This window comes from Micromys minutus (genome assembly GCF_963924665.1).
Source record: "Micromys minutus genome assembly, chromosome: 1".
NCBI lineage: Eukaryota > Metazoa > Chordata > Mammalia > Rodentia > Muridae > Micromys > Micromys minutus.
The window spans coordinates 198,274,938-198,291,802 of record NC_137969.1 but is presented as its reverse complement, the minus strand read 5'-3'; the positions used below and the strand labels follow the sequence as shown (position 1 = coordinate 198,291,802).

Sequence of the window (16,865 nt, the reverse complement as noted above, 5' to 3'; positions counted from 1 at the left end):
GGTAAGTACTCTGATTGCTCTGGTTGAAGTTGAAAAGTCCAGTGACTCGCAGCAGGCCAGAGAGGAATGCACTGTCATTTGATACACTTGCTAAAGGGGAGCCTGGCAATATGGACCGAAATGGGACCACTTAAACCAATTCCGATTTTCAACATGTAGAAAAGTATACCAAGGCAAATATACAAAAGGAATCGAATTATTTTTATAACAGAGAAACAGAAACAAGCTATGTATTTATCAGTAGATAGGCAAATCAAGGACTATCCAAAGGAGACAGTGGAGCACTTACAGTAAGAGCACAGGACCCTCTGTGTTACAGTAGAACTAGGCCAGAACTTTTTATCCAGGAGCAAAGCTATGGAGAGAAGTTAAGACATTTGCTTGAACACAGTGAGGCTCTTCGCCCACACAGAAGTGGTTCTCTGTGCTTTCCGGTCCAGACCGACACTCTCTACCCATAAACTGTGTGAGGAAATGACTTTTTGTTAGTTTAAGTTCACTTTAATTAATTTATATTTAAATAATCCCATGTGACCAGAGGCTACCACTCTGAACAGGATGTCGAGGTAGACATAGATATGTCATCTGTTACTTTATAATCAGAAAACTATATAAAAATCAACACAAACACCATGGACAACAAAGAGCAATCAGCCCACATCTAGAGGACAGCCTGAAGAGACAGAAGAGATTTAGTCAACAGAAACTTTACCACAGACGCTGCTGTGCAGAGAGGGTGTGGTTTAGGCATGTGGTTTCCATACCAAGCATGACTGTGCTCCTTGGAAAGTTTCCTAGATACCAGAACACACGCCCACAAAGAAATGGATACATGCCAAAACGCAGTGTCTTCTCTTGCAGCTCCCCAGAACATGGAGAAGAGAGAGGATCATGGGAAGGAGCCTGAGGAGAAGCTGGAACACTGAAAGCAGGGTCTTTTGTCCTGAAAGGGTAATAAATTATTCAGCTCCCAGAATGGATTTGTAGTAATTAGGAAGCTTGTGTTTTCTACTTACCAGCTCTGATTATAACAAAATGAATGGAGTAACAACATACCACATTTTTCCATGTAGGAGCCAGCCTAAAAGATAGTTTTGAGAAGTCATGCAAACCAGCTAACAGACAATGTGATTTTAGACCTACACAAAGCATGGGGTGGCGGTTGAGTTTTCTGTTACAGTGTTTCCCAAGTCCGATCTGTTTGCAGATATGAAGCCTTTCTCTGCCAAATGAGGTTTTCATTGCCATATTGTTAGACAGCTGAGAAAAAATTATAATCAACCTCTCTCTTTCTCATTTACAGTTTTCTCAGCTTGGGCTATTAATTATGAAACATAGCAATACTTTATTAGAATTTGGGAACCAAAGAAGCTTCCTAGTGCTGGGGAGTGTACCTCTGTTAATATAGCCTTTGTCTGGTATGAACAAGGTTCCAAATTTAGTCCCCAGTACCTGGGCCAGCAAGTCCTAATGACCTCCCTCCCGACCCCACATAGACTGCTGAAAATACAAGTATACATGAATGATGAATGACCATATATAGCTTTTTACATAGGTTCTGGCAAATTGAACTTAGGTCCTCAATATTTGTATAGCTAAGGTCTTACTGATCTATCTCCCTACTTCAAACTATATCATTCGTACTAAAATGAAACAAACAAATATGAAAACTGTAAAGGAATGTCTTGATTTCACTTCTTAGAGGAAAAAAAATATTTCATGGAGATATAAGGAAAGAGAAAAACATCTGGTATAGATCCATTTTGTTCTATGGAATGATGTTTCAGGTGCTAACATTAAAAGCTGCTTTACGATTAGTAATAAGGAAGACTTAGAGACAACCAGTACTATGTACAGGAATCTCAGTGTGAACATACACTGATGTAGAACACAGTGTTTTGTGGTTTTTGTTTTTTATCTTGATGAGAAATCAAGTTTATTTTTATCATAATTCCAATCAACAAGTAGCCTGCTTCTTTTAAGCACGGCTGAGAATAATTTTGTTGTGTTTTTTAGTATCTAACGGTAAATTATATAAGATTCTAGCTATGGCTGGTAGTATAGATACTAGCACACATATCCATGTGCTCACTTATTAACTACAGTCACGGGAACAGCATCAGTGTTTTGGTTGGGAAACTGTCATTAGATTTACTAAGATTTCTGTGATCTTTAAGAAATTTCAGAGTTCTGACAATGGTCCTATACTCAGTTTTAACAACAGCCTTCTGAGGAAGGTATTTACAAAACTAAGGAAATTAAGACTCACGGAAGTTATGTACTGTCTGGTGTTACCAAATAAAGACAGGACCAGGAGAACCAGGCCCGCATCTGCATATGTAGGTGCTTCCACTCAGCCTTGCTCTTGGTCACCTGACACGAGGGATGACCAGAGACCAGGCATCGCAACCCACGGGTTGAAGGATCCCCATTTCAGCATGTGAGCTGTTGAGATTGACTGGTGAGTCTTATGCTCTTGGGGGTTTCTGAAATCTCTGAGGCAGCTTGCACTAAATGAGTCATCATCTAAGAAACAGGCGGGCCATCTCCTGGCAGTGGCTAGAACACAGACCCTCAACTGGTCAACATGCTGACAACAAGATTCTGCATGCTAAGCCCTGAGTGAGATATTCATATTATGTCCCCCACACCACCCAGGGCTGAGGGATTTTAGCAGAAGAGGAGGCCATGATGGTGGAAGACAGAAAACCATGTTTTCTGGTTTCAACAGGGCAGTTGCACACCTGAGCTCACAAGAATTGTGATAACCTGCATAAAACCCACAAGCTCCACCAAATTTCAGTGGATTCCAATATTAGCTGAAGAGCTATTGGTATTCTAGAGCTTCTGCGAGGGGGAATTCATTTCTTTAACAATAATTTAACAATTAGAAATCAGATTAATTGTAAATACAATTTAATAATTTTAAGTCAACCACACAGTATGTCAGGTCCCACTCCCAAGACTATATCTGGACTTAAAAAGAAGAAATCTCAAAGTGGGAAGGCATGAATATATTCACAATACAGTGTATGAAATGCTCAAATAATTAATAAAAACTGTTTTTAAAACCACCTGTTTTCTAATCCTAGCTCTGTCGCCTTCCCACTGTGTAATTTTAGGTAAGTCGCTAATCCTTACTGTGCTCCAATTCTCTCACCTCAGCTAGAAATTATCATACAGATTCTTAAAATCCATAATTGAAAAGTGTTTTGTGGTAAACAAGGTCAATAGCTGATTATATCATTCCTTGAATGGCAAAAAACCTTGAGAGATCCTGAGAGGAAGGTCCTCAAACAGACAAAGAAAGAAGAAAACAAACTAAAGTTACAAAATCACCAAAATGGATGTCTTGCTCAGGGTGTGTTTAGTTGTCTCCACAAATATCCTAGTGGAAGGCACCAAGCACTTTCCTCAGGTGATGAGCAGCTAGGCCAAAATCTAAAAAATGGTGGCTTTGCCATACAGCAAGTTAGCGGCAAAATTTGGACACCAGATTTTGGTTTCAGTTCAGGCGCCTAGAAGAAGAGAAGGAAGAGGAAGAGGAAGAAGAGGAAGAGGAGGGAGAAGAGGGTGGAAGACGAGGAGGAAGGGGAGGGGGAAGAGGAGGAGGAACAGGAGGGGGAAGAGGAGGAAGATGTTCTCTCTTGAAAGATGGCCTTTGGTCCTGGACCTCATTAATCAAACTGACAGTGCATTTGCATTCCGTTCCTGCTTCTCCTCAGAGCTCCCCATTTTACAGTGGGCACAGTGGGCACTTATTTCAGTGTCTCGTGGTATCTGCTGTAACCTTTGAAGCCACTGTGCAGCTGCCGGGGAATAATATGTCTTAGCATCCTCTCACATCTTGGTGTCCAGAGCATACATATATGAATGGTAAGGCTGCTGGCTGGTTTAGAGCAGTGTTAGAGTCAGAAACCTATTTCCTTTCCAACAGTGAGGTCTCGAGCTCATGAGCTGAACTGATAGAGACTTTCAGGGAGCTTTAAGATTTCACTGGGCCCAAACTTTGGGTTACATTAACTGGGATCTAGTCCTAAGAACATAGCTCTATGGTAGAAAACTTAGCTGGCATGTTTGAGGCCCTGGATTTGAATCCTAGGACTGTAAAAATGTTATAACAAAATTTAACCAAAACAACAAGGAGAAACTCTGAACTCTGTTGACTATGATAAAACTTGCTAATTTAATGGTGCTTATAAATAGATTTTATTATTTCTCTGAAATATGATTTAGAAGTTATGGTTACCATAGTATGCTAATGTCATTTATAGGAAGGGAAGAAGGAAAATTTTAAGATGATTATATAGAAATGCAGTCATTTAGGGTACAGAAAGCAGTATTTGTAACTTTATACAAAGAAATAAGAGTACTTACTTGACCCTAAAGAGCCTTAAGAGTTGCATGGGAAGGTTAGAAAATGATACAAGAAAAATCAAATAGGGATACCAGGTCTAAAGGCCCATGAGCAGTATGGACAGAGGCAGAGAGGCTTTCTGGTGGAACTTCAGTCTCTGTGTGACTGCTGGCTTAGAGACGGATGTGAGGAGTGTCTCCATGCCTGCACGATCTGCTCTGCAGTGTCTGCTTACTGTCATTATGTAAGGAAAAGAACATGAACATCTTAAACATGTTTCTGTTGCAAGGAGGAGCCCTTTGGGCCATCTCTTGGCTGCTCAATAACAATGCTAAAAAAATGACATAGGACATGAAAGAATTTAGGTTCAATGAAGAATAGAATATACCACATTGACTTTTTAAATAAAGGCAGAAGCCATAACATTCTGTCCCATAAACATACAGTAAATGCACAGTCTTACACATTTTTACGTTCTGAGCTTTATTAAATTTGTTCTAGTGACCTGGAAAAACATCCATGGACTTGCACTTTAGCAGATGTAGTGATTTTTAGGAAAACCACATTAAATAGTTATGAAATATTTGTCCCTACTTATGGTCTTGTGACAGACACAAATATATAGCTACTCAGAGAACTGTAAGAAACCAGCTCCTCCTCCACTGCCACAGAAAACGACAAAGCAGATGTCTATTGGTTCAAGGGGAAACTCTGCTGGGTGTATGAAACTTTGCATTTGTCTATACAAAGCACGATAAAGGAGACCCCAGTTTCAATACCTCACCATATTCTTGTATCTTTTGAGGTAAACCATTCTTTAGTGATAACAAAATGATTTACCATTAAATATTTGCAATTTTAAAACTGCGAACAGAGCTTTTATGGTTAGGACTTCTACAAGTCATTTCCTTGAAGTGCAATGTTTTGCAGGGGCTGGGTCTAGAAGAAAGTGGAGGAAATACTAACAGTCGGATGTCCAGACGTGAGAATTACTCCCGCTCAGGAAGTCCTCTCAGCCATAACAAGGATGAGTATTGGTTTGTTTTCATTCAAGGAAATAGTCAGAGGAAATGAGCAGAAAGCTGATTGTTTTCCCCCAATCCTCTTTTAAAAACCTAAGTATCAAGGAAAAATAAAGCTACTGTGATAAAATACCACCACAATCAAAAGCAAGTTGGAGGAAAAGGGGGTTATTTGGCTTACACTTCCACATCACTGTTCATCATCTAAGGAAGTCAGGACAGAGCCTCAAACATAGCAAGGATGTGGAGGAAGAAGCTTATGTGGAGGCCATGGAGGGATGCTGCTTATTGGCTCGCTCCTCATTGCTTGCTCAGCCTACTTTCTTATAGAACCCAGGACCCCCAGCCCAGGGATGGCACCAGTCATGATAGAATAGGCTCTCCTCATCAATCACTAATTAAGAAAATTTCCTAAATCTGTGTCTTACAGAAGCATTTTCTCAGTTGAGGTTCCCTTCCTTCAGATGCAGATAGTTTGTGTCAAGTTGAGATAAGACTCGTCAGGTCACCTAAAAAACCTGAAAAATAAATAATAAATGAGTCATATGGACTCATTTCTCCTAAAAATATTGATTATAAATCCACAGCTGTGTTCCTGGGAGAAGGGAGGAAGCACCAAAAAGTAAGCGGTACACGAACTGGCTCTTCAAACATTTCCTAGGGTCATCAGCTCTGGGTGTGTACTGGAATCACATAGTTCTATGAAAATGGATGCCCTGGTAACTAACAACCAAGTTCTATGGCAGCTGATCTGAACATATCCGGGACAAGAGCTTTGAAAGTTTCCTGAAATATTCTGCTGTGCAGCCAAAGGCAAGAAGCAAAGACAAGAGCCAAAAAGGCTTTCATGGGCACTATCTGGAAGCCAATGGAGTTGCTAATGTTTCTCATTGAATTTTCTCGTCTCCAGTTCCAGCTACCTCCAGTGAGGAGTCAGGAAATCACATGCTACCAGAATTTTAGTTTAATTTGACCAAATGCCCCCTTCCTTTAGGATATGAACTTTTAAAGAGTGTAGAATGGTTCAAGTAGTGGCAAACAGTGAGCTGAGTAGAGGGAGCAAGTTGCTTTTTATTCAAGGCGGCCATAGACTAATACTCAGGGAGAATCTAGGGCTTCATTTACACCTCTGTTTCAAGCTGTTCATCCTGTCTGTGTTAAATTATAATACACATAGGTTTTACCTTTAATTTAAAATTTAATTAAAAATTTTAAATTTAAAATAGTGACATCCCCTCCCTCGGTAGGTTAATGTCAAGGCGATATATGATTGGACAGTAGAGAATGGGACAGGGACAAAGTGGGAAAAGTGAAAGAGGAGGAGAGAGGTTGGTGATTCAATTCACAATGGAGGAGGCAGAGGAAGATGTTTCAGATCAAGTTGAATCAGATCAGTTTTGTTTTGTTTAGGTGGGCAATTTATATCTTTATTAATTGGCAGTGAATTTATTGTTTAGATATATTGTGGATTGAGAATTTAACATATAAACCTGTTTGATAAGCTAATGATTGTGGAGTCATGTTTTTACCAGGCAGTGGAGGACAGTGTGTGAAAGCTGTTGGTTGTGGATCACCAAGGAAAGAGGCAGATAGGGCGGGTGGAGTGGACTGCACCTGGGTCAGAAGAAGCCAGTGCCTGTGAGTACTTAGAGGCGGTGTGGAGCCGCTAAGATACAGATGCTCCACAGTGCCATGTGGTCTCATGGGAGCCAGCACTAGTGCAGTTAAAAGGTTTTCCACTATTTGACATTTACCACAACATCACCTCCCTACCATCATATCCATTCAGGTTAAGTGTCCAGTATGAAAGTACCAGGCTCACACATTCACAGCCATTCTGTTTCTTCTACCTCAGCATGTGAGGGGTAGGAGGCCAATGCACTAACACAGAAGGATTATTGGACTTAATGAACAAAAAACATGGTAAGACTGTGTCAAAGTGATCAAGACACTTTCAAGATCTACTTTCCTCATCTGTAAAAGCAAGTTGTTTTGAAGAATAAAAGATAACTCCTGAACAAATTAAGAATTCAGTGAATGCTACTGAACCAAAAAGCTCTCTAGGCAAATAAAAAAAAAAAGAGGGGGTTATTTCATATCCCATTTCCAATGGCTGCCTGTCTTAGCTACGGTCTATATTGCTATGAAAAGACACCATAACCATGGCAACTGTTACAAAGAAAAACATTTAAGTGGGGCTCCCTTAAAGTTTCAGAGGTTTGGCCCATTATTATCATGGTTGGTAGCATGGCAGCATCTAGGCAGAACAGTGCTGGAGAAAGAGCTAAAAAAGTCTCTGCATCAGGCAGCTGAACTGACTGTGAGCCACACTGGCATATAAAACCTCAAAGCCTTTCTCCATAAGGTCATACCTGCTCCAGCAAGACCACACTTCCTAATGGTGCTACTACCTGTGGGCCATGCAAACACTTAAGTCTATGGGGGCCATTTCTATCCTAACCAGCATTTCCCTCTCTAGACCATATAAATTGATGGCTGTTGTTGCTCAGTTATAATTAAGCCAACATTTGAAAGGAACAACCCCCAGAAACAGTCCCTAATTAAACTAGTGCCAGTGTCAGGCTTTCCCCTTGGTCTCAGCTTCAAATATCTCTATGATATTAATTTTCTTTAATGTGTTTTAATGATTTATTTCAAGTTTCATAGTCTGTGATTCTATTCATTTTCAGTATTCCTTTTGTTATTTAATGGTACACAGATCAACCATATGGTAGGTTTCTGGAACCACCTGATAATTAACATTCTCATTCTGAGTCTAAATACATCAGTCCATGTGGTTAAAGTTTATACACAAACAATTCCATATGGACTCAAACCTAGAAGAATTGTTTTCCATATTGTCTTGCCCAAGATTTTATTAAAGATTTATGTATTTTTATTTTATATGTATGGAAGTTTTGCCTGAATGTATGTATGTGTTCCATGTATACACCTGGCTCTCAGAGAGGCCAGCTGAAGGTACTGATTCTTCTGGAACTGAGATTATAGACAGTTGGGAGTTGCCATGTAGATGCTAGAAATGGAACCACAATCCTCTGCATCTCTCCTAGCCATCTCTCCATCCCAGTCTTGCCCAAGTCTTAACCAAGAAATTTACATGTAGTTTGGAAAAAAATATGCTGTGTCTGGGACTTAGGTCATATTTCCAAATCATACTGAAACACATTAACCAGTTCATCAATGTCTTCCAGCTCTGTCCATGAAGTGAGGACGGAGGAGATCATTACTCAAGATGGAGTTTTCCACAAAGCTGAGCCTCTTGAGTACCAATAACCCTCAACCCTGCCTTCTTTAGGCTAGCGTTTAAACCTAAGACTTCGTGTGTGCTAGGTGAGCAACTACCCTTGTGTATCTGGTCCCTTTCTCTTCATTTCTTTATATATATATATATATATATATATATATATATATATATATATATATATATATAATTTTGAGATGAAGTCTGTTAAGTTGTACAAACTGTATACAAACTCACTTTACCACACAGGTTTATTGGTCAATATATAATCACATTTTATCACATGACCTATAAACTAGCCATTGTGAGGTTAACTATCTCACTCAGGGGCCTTCTAAAGCCATGTTTCTTAAGGAATGACACACATGAATTTGGGGGAGATATATTTAGACCATATTACATATCAATCAAAAAATGAGAATCTAGGTTGGGGAAACATAAGATTGAGGAAAAATTTAAAAATTCATCTTCATTTCTGCCAATCATGTTCTGTAGATTCAAACTCCTGAGACCTGGAATAAACCTTTAATGGAGGAAATTTAATGAACATCCATGTAAGCTTGAACTCAAAATAAAGGACAATGGCCATAATGCACAAAACAGTACCTGACTAAGTCTGTGTGCAGTATATCTTCTAAAATTTGAGTATATATCAAAGTTATAGAGGAAATTTGAGAATGGTCTAAATTAATAACTGTTAAACCACCCAAATATTGGCTCAGAAAAAGACATAAACGTACACCATGATCAATTATGTCTACATGAAAATATTTATAATCAAACTTTACAAAATATTTCATCTCTACAATTCTGTTCAGCTGCATTGTTTCAATTATCTGACTAAATCTATTTCACATCATGCCAAATGGACTGAGATTTTGTTCTGGAAAAATAATATTCAAAAGAGAAAAAGAACAATGTATTTTTCACAGAAAAAAATTCTCTTCCATCTCATTATAATCCATATATTCTGTTTACTCAGAGGTGGCAGGAATTGAATGTTTCAGACTACGGTGTGAGGTCACAGAGATGTTAAGATCAGAATCCTCCAAACCCCCAAATGATGATGCTAGCTGTTCAGAGGTGTGTATGTCAAGAATTGGAGGTGCTGAATAGAAGCCCTCAGTAATCAACCGAGGCTGTTGCTCACAATCACAGACAGTGGGCCCTGGACTCTGTAGTTGTCCTCTGGGCAAACACTGTGTCTGTGGTCAGACCTCACTCGTTATTCTATAGTAATAAGAGATCCCAAGTCAGGGGAAAGTCTACCCCAGTCAAGCAGGAGGTATCATGCGCTCAGCCTTTCTTCTCCCTAGTTATTACCCACAGTGCTTTGCTCCAGGGCTGGAACACTGGACCAAACCCATCATTGCTCTCCCTCTCTGTCATATTGCCACAGCCTCTTGGATCCGTGATGACCATGAATCCTCAGCTAACAGTAACTTGTCTCTAAATTTCCACCATCTTTAGATCATCAGGCATATCTTATGTGCAAATTCCCAGCTGTGAAGAGGACACAAACCTTTCCCCAGCAGGCCCTCTAGCCTCCATGTGAGTTAGTGGGTGTCCGGATGAACTCCCAGATGTTGCAGGCATCTGAGTCAAAAGGTCATATAAACATATTTTATCCAGTGTTCTAACTTTGAAAATCAGGCCTATATCAAAATATGCAGGCACAAATTTTATGTGGTGGGAGTTTACAATAGAATTTAAAGTCGGGAACAGATTAGAACTGGTTCCAGTGAAGTCAGACACTTCCAGACATCGGTTTATTTACAGGCTACATTTCTTCTTCCAGCTAGTCTGTGCCTTGCTTCATCTCTACTGTTGTATCTTCAGGGATTTGAGCACCATTCTCCCTGAGAAGGTGCCTGCTTAGCTCCCAAGCATGTTCCTGCAGCTGAGCTCTCAGCAAAGATAAAAATGCTTAAGGTTCTTGGCCAGCTTTTCTTGAGTAGCACAACTTCCAAACCTGGGCCTGTAGATGGGTGTGTGGCTGCTTCAGGTGCTTCTCACACCTCTAACTGGGGAATGTCTGGAAAGTAGGAAGTAAAATGTGCAGACTGTGTGTTCAGTTAAAATCGTAACACAATAATGGGGAAAGGATTTAGTGTAAGTCAGTTTTCCTATGACTTTTTTTATGTTAAAGTTAGATTTTTTTCACTTTCAGTAGCAATCACTTCCCTGTGAAAACTTTGTATTATTAACTCAACTTGGAAGTTACAGTGAAATTTCCCCCTGAGAACTTAGAACTAAGGGAGATCAAAGAGTGATGTGTTGGTTTGAATAAGAATGGCCCCTATAGGCTCCTATATTTAAAGGCTTGGACATTAGAGAGTACTACTTGACATGGATTAAGAGGTGTGGCCTTGCTGGAGGAAGTGTGTCACTGGGGGTGGGCTTTGGGATTTCAAGTGCTCAAACCAGGCCCAGACCCCCTCCTTCTGCCTGTGGATCTGGATGTAGAGCCCTCAGCTACCTCTTCAGCACCATGTCTGCCTGCATGCCACCAAGCTTCCCGCCATAACGACAGTGGACTCTGAACTGTAAGCCAGCCCCAAACAAATGTCTTTTCTTACCAGAGTTGTCATAGTCACGGCCCCCTTGGACTCATACTTAGACTTAGCTATCTAGCCCTATGTATGAACTGATCTCACAATTAGTGCCCTGTTTCTCTTCACAGCAATAGAATATGGCCTAAGACAAGTAGTGTATGAGAGAAACTTTAAGACCAACACAATGACCATAAAGTCACCTTTAGAGAAAAAGGCTGGGGATGCAAAGTGTTAGTGTTTGGTCGGATACGACAAGGGCCAGGGCCAGGGGCAGGGGCAGTGGCAGGGCCAGGGGCAGGGCCAGGGGAAGGGGTAGGATCAGGGGCAGGGCCAGGGGCAGGGACAGGGGTAGAGGCAGGGGCAGAGGCAGGGGCAGGGGCAGGGGCCAGGGGTAGGACCAGGGGCAGGGCCAAGGGAAGGGGTAGGATCAGGGGCAGGGCCAGGGTCAGGGGCAGGGGTAGGACCAGGGGCAGGGGCAGGGCCAGGGCCAGGGCCAGGGGCAGGGCCAGGGGTAGAGGCAGGGACAGGGCCAGGGCAGGGCCAGAGCCAGGGCCAGGGGTGGGGCCAGAGGCAGGTGGGAGGAAATGAGCATCTGGATAAAAGATCTGAACATAAACTTTTTGAGTATGTATCTACTCATATGTGTGGTCATGTTCACATATATACACATATACTTCATGGATGCTGAAGTTCATCCTTGGGTGTTGTTCTTCAGCAGCCTCCTACCTTGTTTTTAGAGACAGAGTATCTAAGACCTGGAGCTCCAGATTGGGCTACACTGTCTGACCAGCAAGACCCAGGGATCCCTCTGTGGGTGTCTGGTGTCCTGGCCTTGGGATTGCAAGTACACACTTCTGTGCTAAGGTTCACATGGCTCCTGGTGACTGAACTCAGGTCCTTGTGTTTTCCAGCCAACACTTTACTAAGTTACCCTCTATGCCCCTGAAAATATATTTACTGATCAAAATTACTGCCAATTCATGAATCAAACAAAAAAGATTACAAGGGTTTGGGCAAGCACATCCATCTACAAAATGTATAGCATCTCTGGGCAAATTCCCCAGGCAATCTGGGGAATGGGTTCCCTGTTGATAGAAATGTATGTGTGCCTGGGCAAAGAGTGGTCCCTCTACCATGACTGGGACATGTCAGGAAGGACTCAGAGAAATCAAATGAACATCCCCAGCTTGAGGTCTGCTAAGATAAGGGCAGAGTAGCCAGATAAGAAACTTGGCTTTGGACTGTTAGGGAAACATTGGAATAGATGCACAAAATTGGTCTTTAAGGTCATGGGCATTCCCAGCCCTGATGACTACTTCTCGCTGTAAATTAATATACCAAGTAACGCACCAAAGCAGTGATGTGAACCTGAGACCACTCACCCAAGCTGGATATGCCCCCTGCTTTGCCACACTCTCATCTTTGAGCTGTCTTACAAGGTTGTCCTGTCAAATCTCCACTAAAGCACTGTGTTACATTCTTTATCATTTTGAATGTACGAAGAATGCAAAAGGGTGACGCGTAGGGCACCTGTACCACACCTCCAGAGAAACTGTCATGGAACAAGTGAGGCTGAGTATGTCCAGACCCTGGAAATCTGAAGCACTGAGATTAGATCCTCATCCCGAGACCAGCAGGAGTAGGGTTAATTCCCTCCCTGTTTCCATACCTGCCTCAGAGCACTCAAGTAGGCAACTACTGACCAGCTTGTCAAGGTGAATCAGTCACTGCATGGCACCTGGAATACCTCGCCATGCTAATGAGGCATCTCAGTGGCCGTATCCTTCAGGGAATGAATGCCCTCCCTGGATACTCTCAGGCCCTTCTTCAGAAACTATAAAACCCCTGGTTCACCTGAATAAAGTGTATGCATTCAGACCCATCCCTACATCCCCAGTAAAGAAATACAAACAAGCTAGGATCATCTCAGCGAGCTGCTTCATACTCTCTCTCCCACCCCACTCTGCTTCACCCCCTCCTGGAGCAGAGTCTGACTTAGGAAGACTGTGAACCCCCAGTTTACAGGCAGCATCCTGAGAAAAGAGGCTGAACCCGGTACCACAGTGACATATTCAAATATTTAAACGTACCACTATTTCACCGAATAAAGACATATTATATAATGAAGGAGAAACTTATGTAAGCATATTAGGATTCCAAACTAAGCCCTTCATGAAGATCATAGTAGAGGCCACACACACTGGAGCTTGCTGACTTTAGGCTCAGTGAGGAAGGGCTCCATTATTACACACATTTGAGAACATTACAGAGAATTTAGTTAAGTAACTTGATGAGACAAATATACGGGAAGGTGCTAACAGGAGCCCTAGAATAAAACAAAGGTAGGTAATTCCAATTCATCACTCAACAGTCATTGGCTGACATCTTAGGACCACCGTCTTGACCTTACACCTCCTGAAGTTCCTTTATCAGTGGAGAAGATAACACACACCCTGACACAGAGCAATGGCAGATTCAAGAAGCCTTCCAAAAATTACAGTGCCAGCTACAATGAGAAAGCAGATCTCCCTGAGGTGATGTTTCAAATGCTCAGTACAACTATACAATGGCACAAATAAATTTACATTCCTATTCTGAGTTAAAGTTTCCATAGGTATGTTATTGATCTAAATAAATGAAGTTAATGGCAAGTTAGTATGTTTAAGACCATTTGAACTTTAGTGTTTTTAGCTGTGTCTTCTAATGGCATGTCCACCCCCTTACTTCCTCTTACTAACGTCCCATGAACATGTGAAAGGTCTGTAGGGGAGCAACTGATTTGCCTTACAAATTCAAACCTGTATCAACTTACGGGAGCCGCACACAAGATCAGCACTGGAGGGAGTGGTAGGAAGGAGTGTTCTCAAACTTCTACCACCCCAAGATGCCCAGGAACTTGCATCTTTATCTTCTGAATAAATTATTTCTGGGGCCCAGTCACAATACTCCCTACTGCCATAGGAGGGCATTGTCAGGGGCTGTCATTCTGCTGACGCTAATTCCAGCCATAGCTCTGCCTTCATTCTGAGTTCTTCCCATTCTGAGAGCAGTTACCAGTAACATCTGGCTCTCTGGCTTACACTGTACTTTTGCTCATGTGCTCCCCTCTCTCCCTTTCTTATTCCTTCCTGCCTCCCTTCTCTCCTCTGTGTCTTCTTTCCCTCCCTGTCTTAAACACTAATGTAGTAACCTAGTGAGGTTTTGTCAACTCGACATAAGCTGGAGTTCTCTGAAAAGAGGGAATCACAATTGAGAAAAATGTCTCATAAGATCGGGCTGTAGACAAGCCTGCAGGGCATCTTCTTAATTATGGACTGACCAGGAAGGGCCCAGACTATTGTGGATGGTACCATCCCTGAGCTGGTGGTCCTGGGTGCTATAAGAAAACAGGCTGAATAAGCCAGATGGAGCAAGCCAGTAAGAAGCATTCCTCTCTGGCTTCTACATTAGCTCTGCCTCCAGGTTCCCGCCTTAGGTATTGTCCTGACTTCCTTCAGTGATAGACTGAGACCTGAGAGGTGTAAGCTGAATAAACCATTTTCTTTCCAAGGCATGTTTGGTTACAGTGCTTTATTACAACAGTGGTAATGTAACTAAGATATCTGGCACATGATCTGTCGCACTAATGTGAAAGGTTAAACCAGATAAAAGCCTAAGCCAGATCTACTCCGAACATTTAGAAACATGCTATCTCTTGACTGCTCATCTTTCTTCCATGGTGGTGATAGGCTGTAACTCACATCAGTGTTAAGATCTACAAATTTGCCTAGCCTTTTATTTTATGTCATTTAAGATGAACTAGCTTAGGTAAAATATTATCTTGAAATTTGTATAAGGCCTACATGTTATATATTTTCCCCTCAAGGACCTGGAGAGAGAAGAGGTTATAACAGGGTCGAAGTCACAGTGTATATTTCTAAAGCCCTCATTTAATTGTATTCCCCGCAGCACCTCTATCTCTCTGGGCCATGACACTTACAAAAGGTCTTCAGAAGCCATAGACGTTTGAAAAAGTCTGACATTAGCTCAGTTGTTATAAAAAGCTCCTTTCTTCTGCATAATGCATTGACTTCAGACGAAATGTGCTCTACAAGGAGAACATTGCCCTTCCCACCAGGGTAGAAACCACTGTTTGCTTCAAAGGCAGTTTCAGCTTCTGCAGAAGGTACTAATCACATGACCTGTTCACCATTCCAGCTCAGTATTCTACCACGAGTTCTTTGTTAAGTTTTTTAAAATTGTTTGTGAAACCCTTTCATTTCCCACAACTGAATTCTATAACATGGAACAAAAATACTCTTCCTGTTTCTTGTATCTCTGCTCTATTCTCAAAGGCCAGTTTTACACTAGATAACTGGCAATGTAGTAAAACTTATAAAAAGAAAATGATCTGTTTACCATCAAGAGTAATGTTTTCACATGTTACTAGATTTTCACCTTGGGTTCTTTCTCATCAGCATTTATAAAACTGAGACTGGCTCAAGGTACCAGAGGCAATTTTAGACTTCTTTCCAGAGAGCCTGCCTTACCTTCAGCTGAACTAGATGCACATCCACGTGCTTGCTGTCTGCATCCTGCTGGACGGAATAGGTGAGGTCACGGACCCGCTCTGAGGTCATCCGGAGCCAGGTCTCAATCTCAGGTAAATGAAGAACGATCTTCCAGTCGGCTGCTGTGTGGAGTGGAGGTGGCTTTCCATACTGCTGCTCAGCATCGATGTCCTTCACGGCTTCTTCTCCCTCTCCTTCCTCCTGCTCTACAGTAGGTGTCATGTTGATGGCCATGGGTGAGGCATCAGTCGCCATGGGATCTGGGTCCTGTGACCTCAGTGGGGAAAGTGTCACGCTCATGGTTAACATGGAGAAATCTAAGCCTTACTTCTTTCCAAAACAGCTGAAAGGCAAAAGGAAATAGGAAAGCAAAGTCAGACTAGATTTCCAAATAAAGCAACGATACTTCACTTCGTAGAAGAAACAGGGCTTCTAAATAAAGCCAGATTCTAAATTTAGAAACCATTGCTCATAACAAAAACAGAAAGAGGGGTTTTGATTTTAAATATTATAGCCACAAGAACCAGTATGTAACACAAGAGCATGGTGATACTGTCTCTTCAAATCTATTTTCCCATTTCCTTAGTAACAAATGCTGAGATTTAGCTGTGAATATCCTTGTGTGGATTTAGATCTAGAGTCCCCCATTTCCCTTGCAGCCAGCTGTGGCCCCATAGCCAAGTACCAGCCAATGAGAAATGGAACAGCTAGGCAGAAATTCTAAGAGCTGTTTCAAGGGACTGTTGAGCTAGAATAAGCCACCTGTCAGCCCATCTGCTTTCTACCACTAGTCCAGTCTCTGTGGTGAACTCCATGACTAGAGCTCTGGCTCCATGTCAGGCCAGAAGACGCTCTGGGGTGTTCTTAGAAGAAGATGGTGAAGCATAGAGCTATGAACATGCATTAAATGAGATACCAAGAGGCCTCTCTGCCAGTATTGCTGACATGTAAAAGGAAAGGACAAATTTCTATTGTGTTCAAAGCAATGATTAAAAGGGGCTTTCCTATCTCCCATGCTCATGGATTGGCTGGATAAATAGAATAAAAATGGCCATCTTACCAAAAGCAATCTACAGATTCAATGCAATCCCCATCAAAATTCCAACTCAATTCTTCATA

The 16,865-nt window shown here is 41.7% G+C and overlaps 1 protein-coding gene across 1 annotated transcript in view; it reads right to left on the bottom strand.

Moving 5' to 3' along the window:
• Positions 1 to 16,046, bottom strand: part of AKAP6 (A-kinase anchoring protein 6) — a gene marked incomplete at its 5' end in the record, with an annotated part of 305,320 nt that extends 289,274 nt beyond the window's left edge. Inside the window, one exon of the mRNA XM_080912298.1 lies at positions 15,726 to 16,046. Coding sequence (XP_080768424.1) covers positions 15,726 to 16,046 — 321 coding nt within the window. The remainder of the gene's footprint in view (positions 1 to 15,725) is intronic.
• Positions 16,047 to 16,865: the final 819 nt, after the last annotated feature.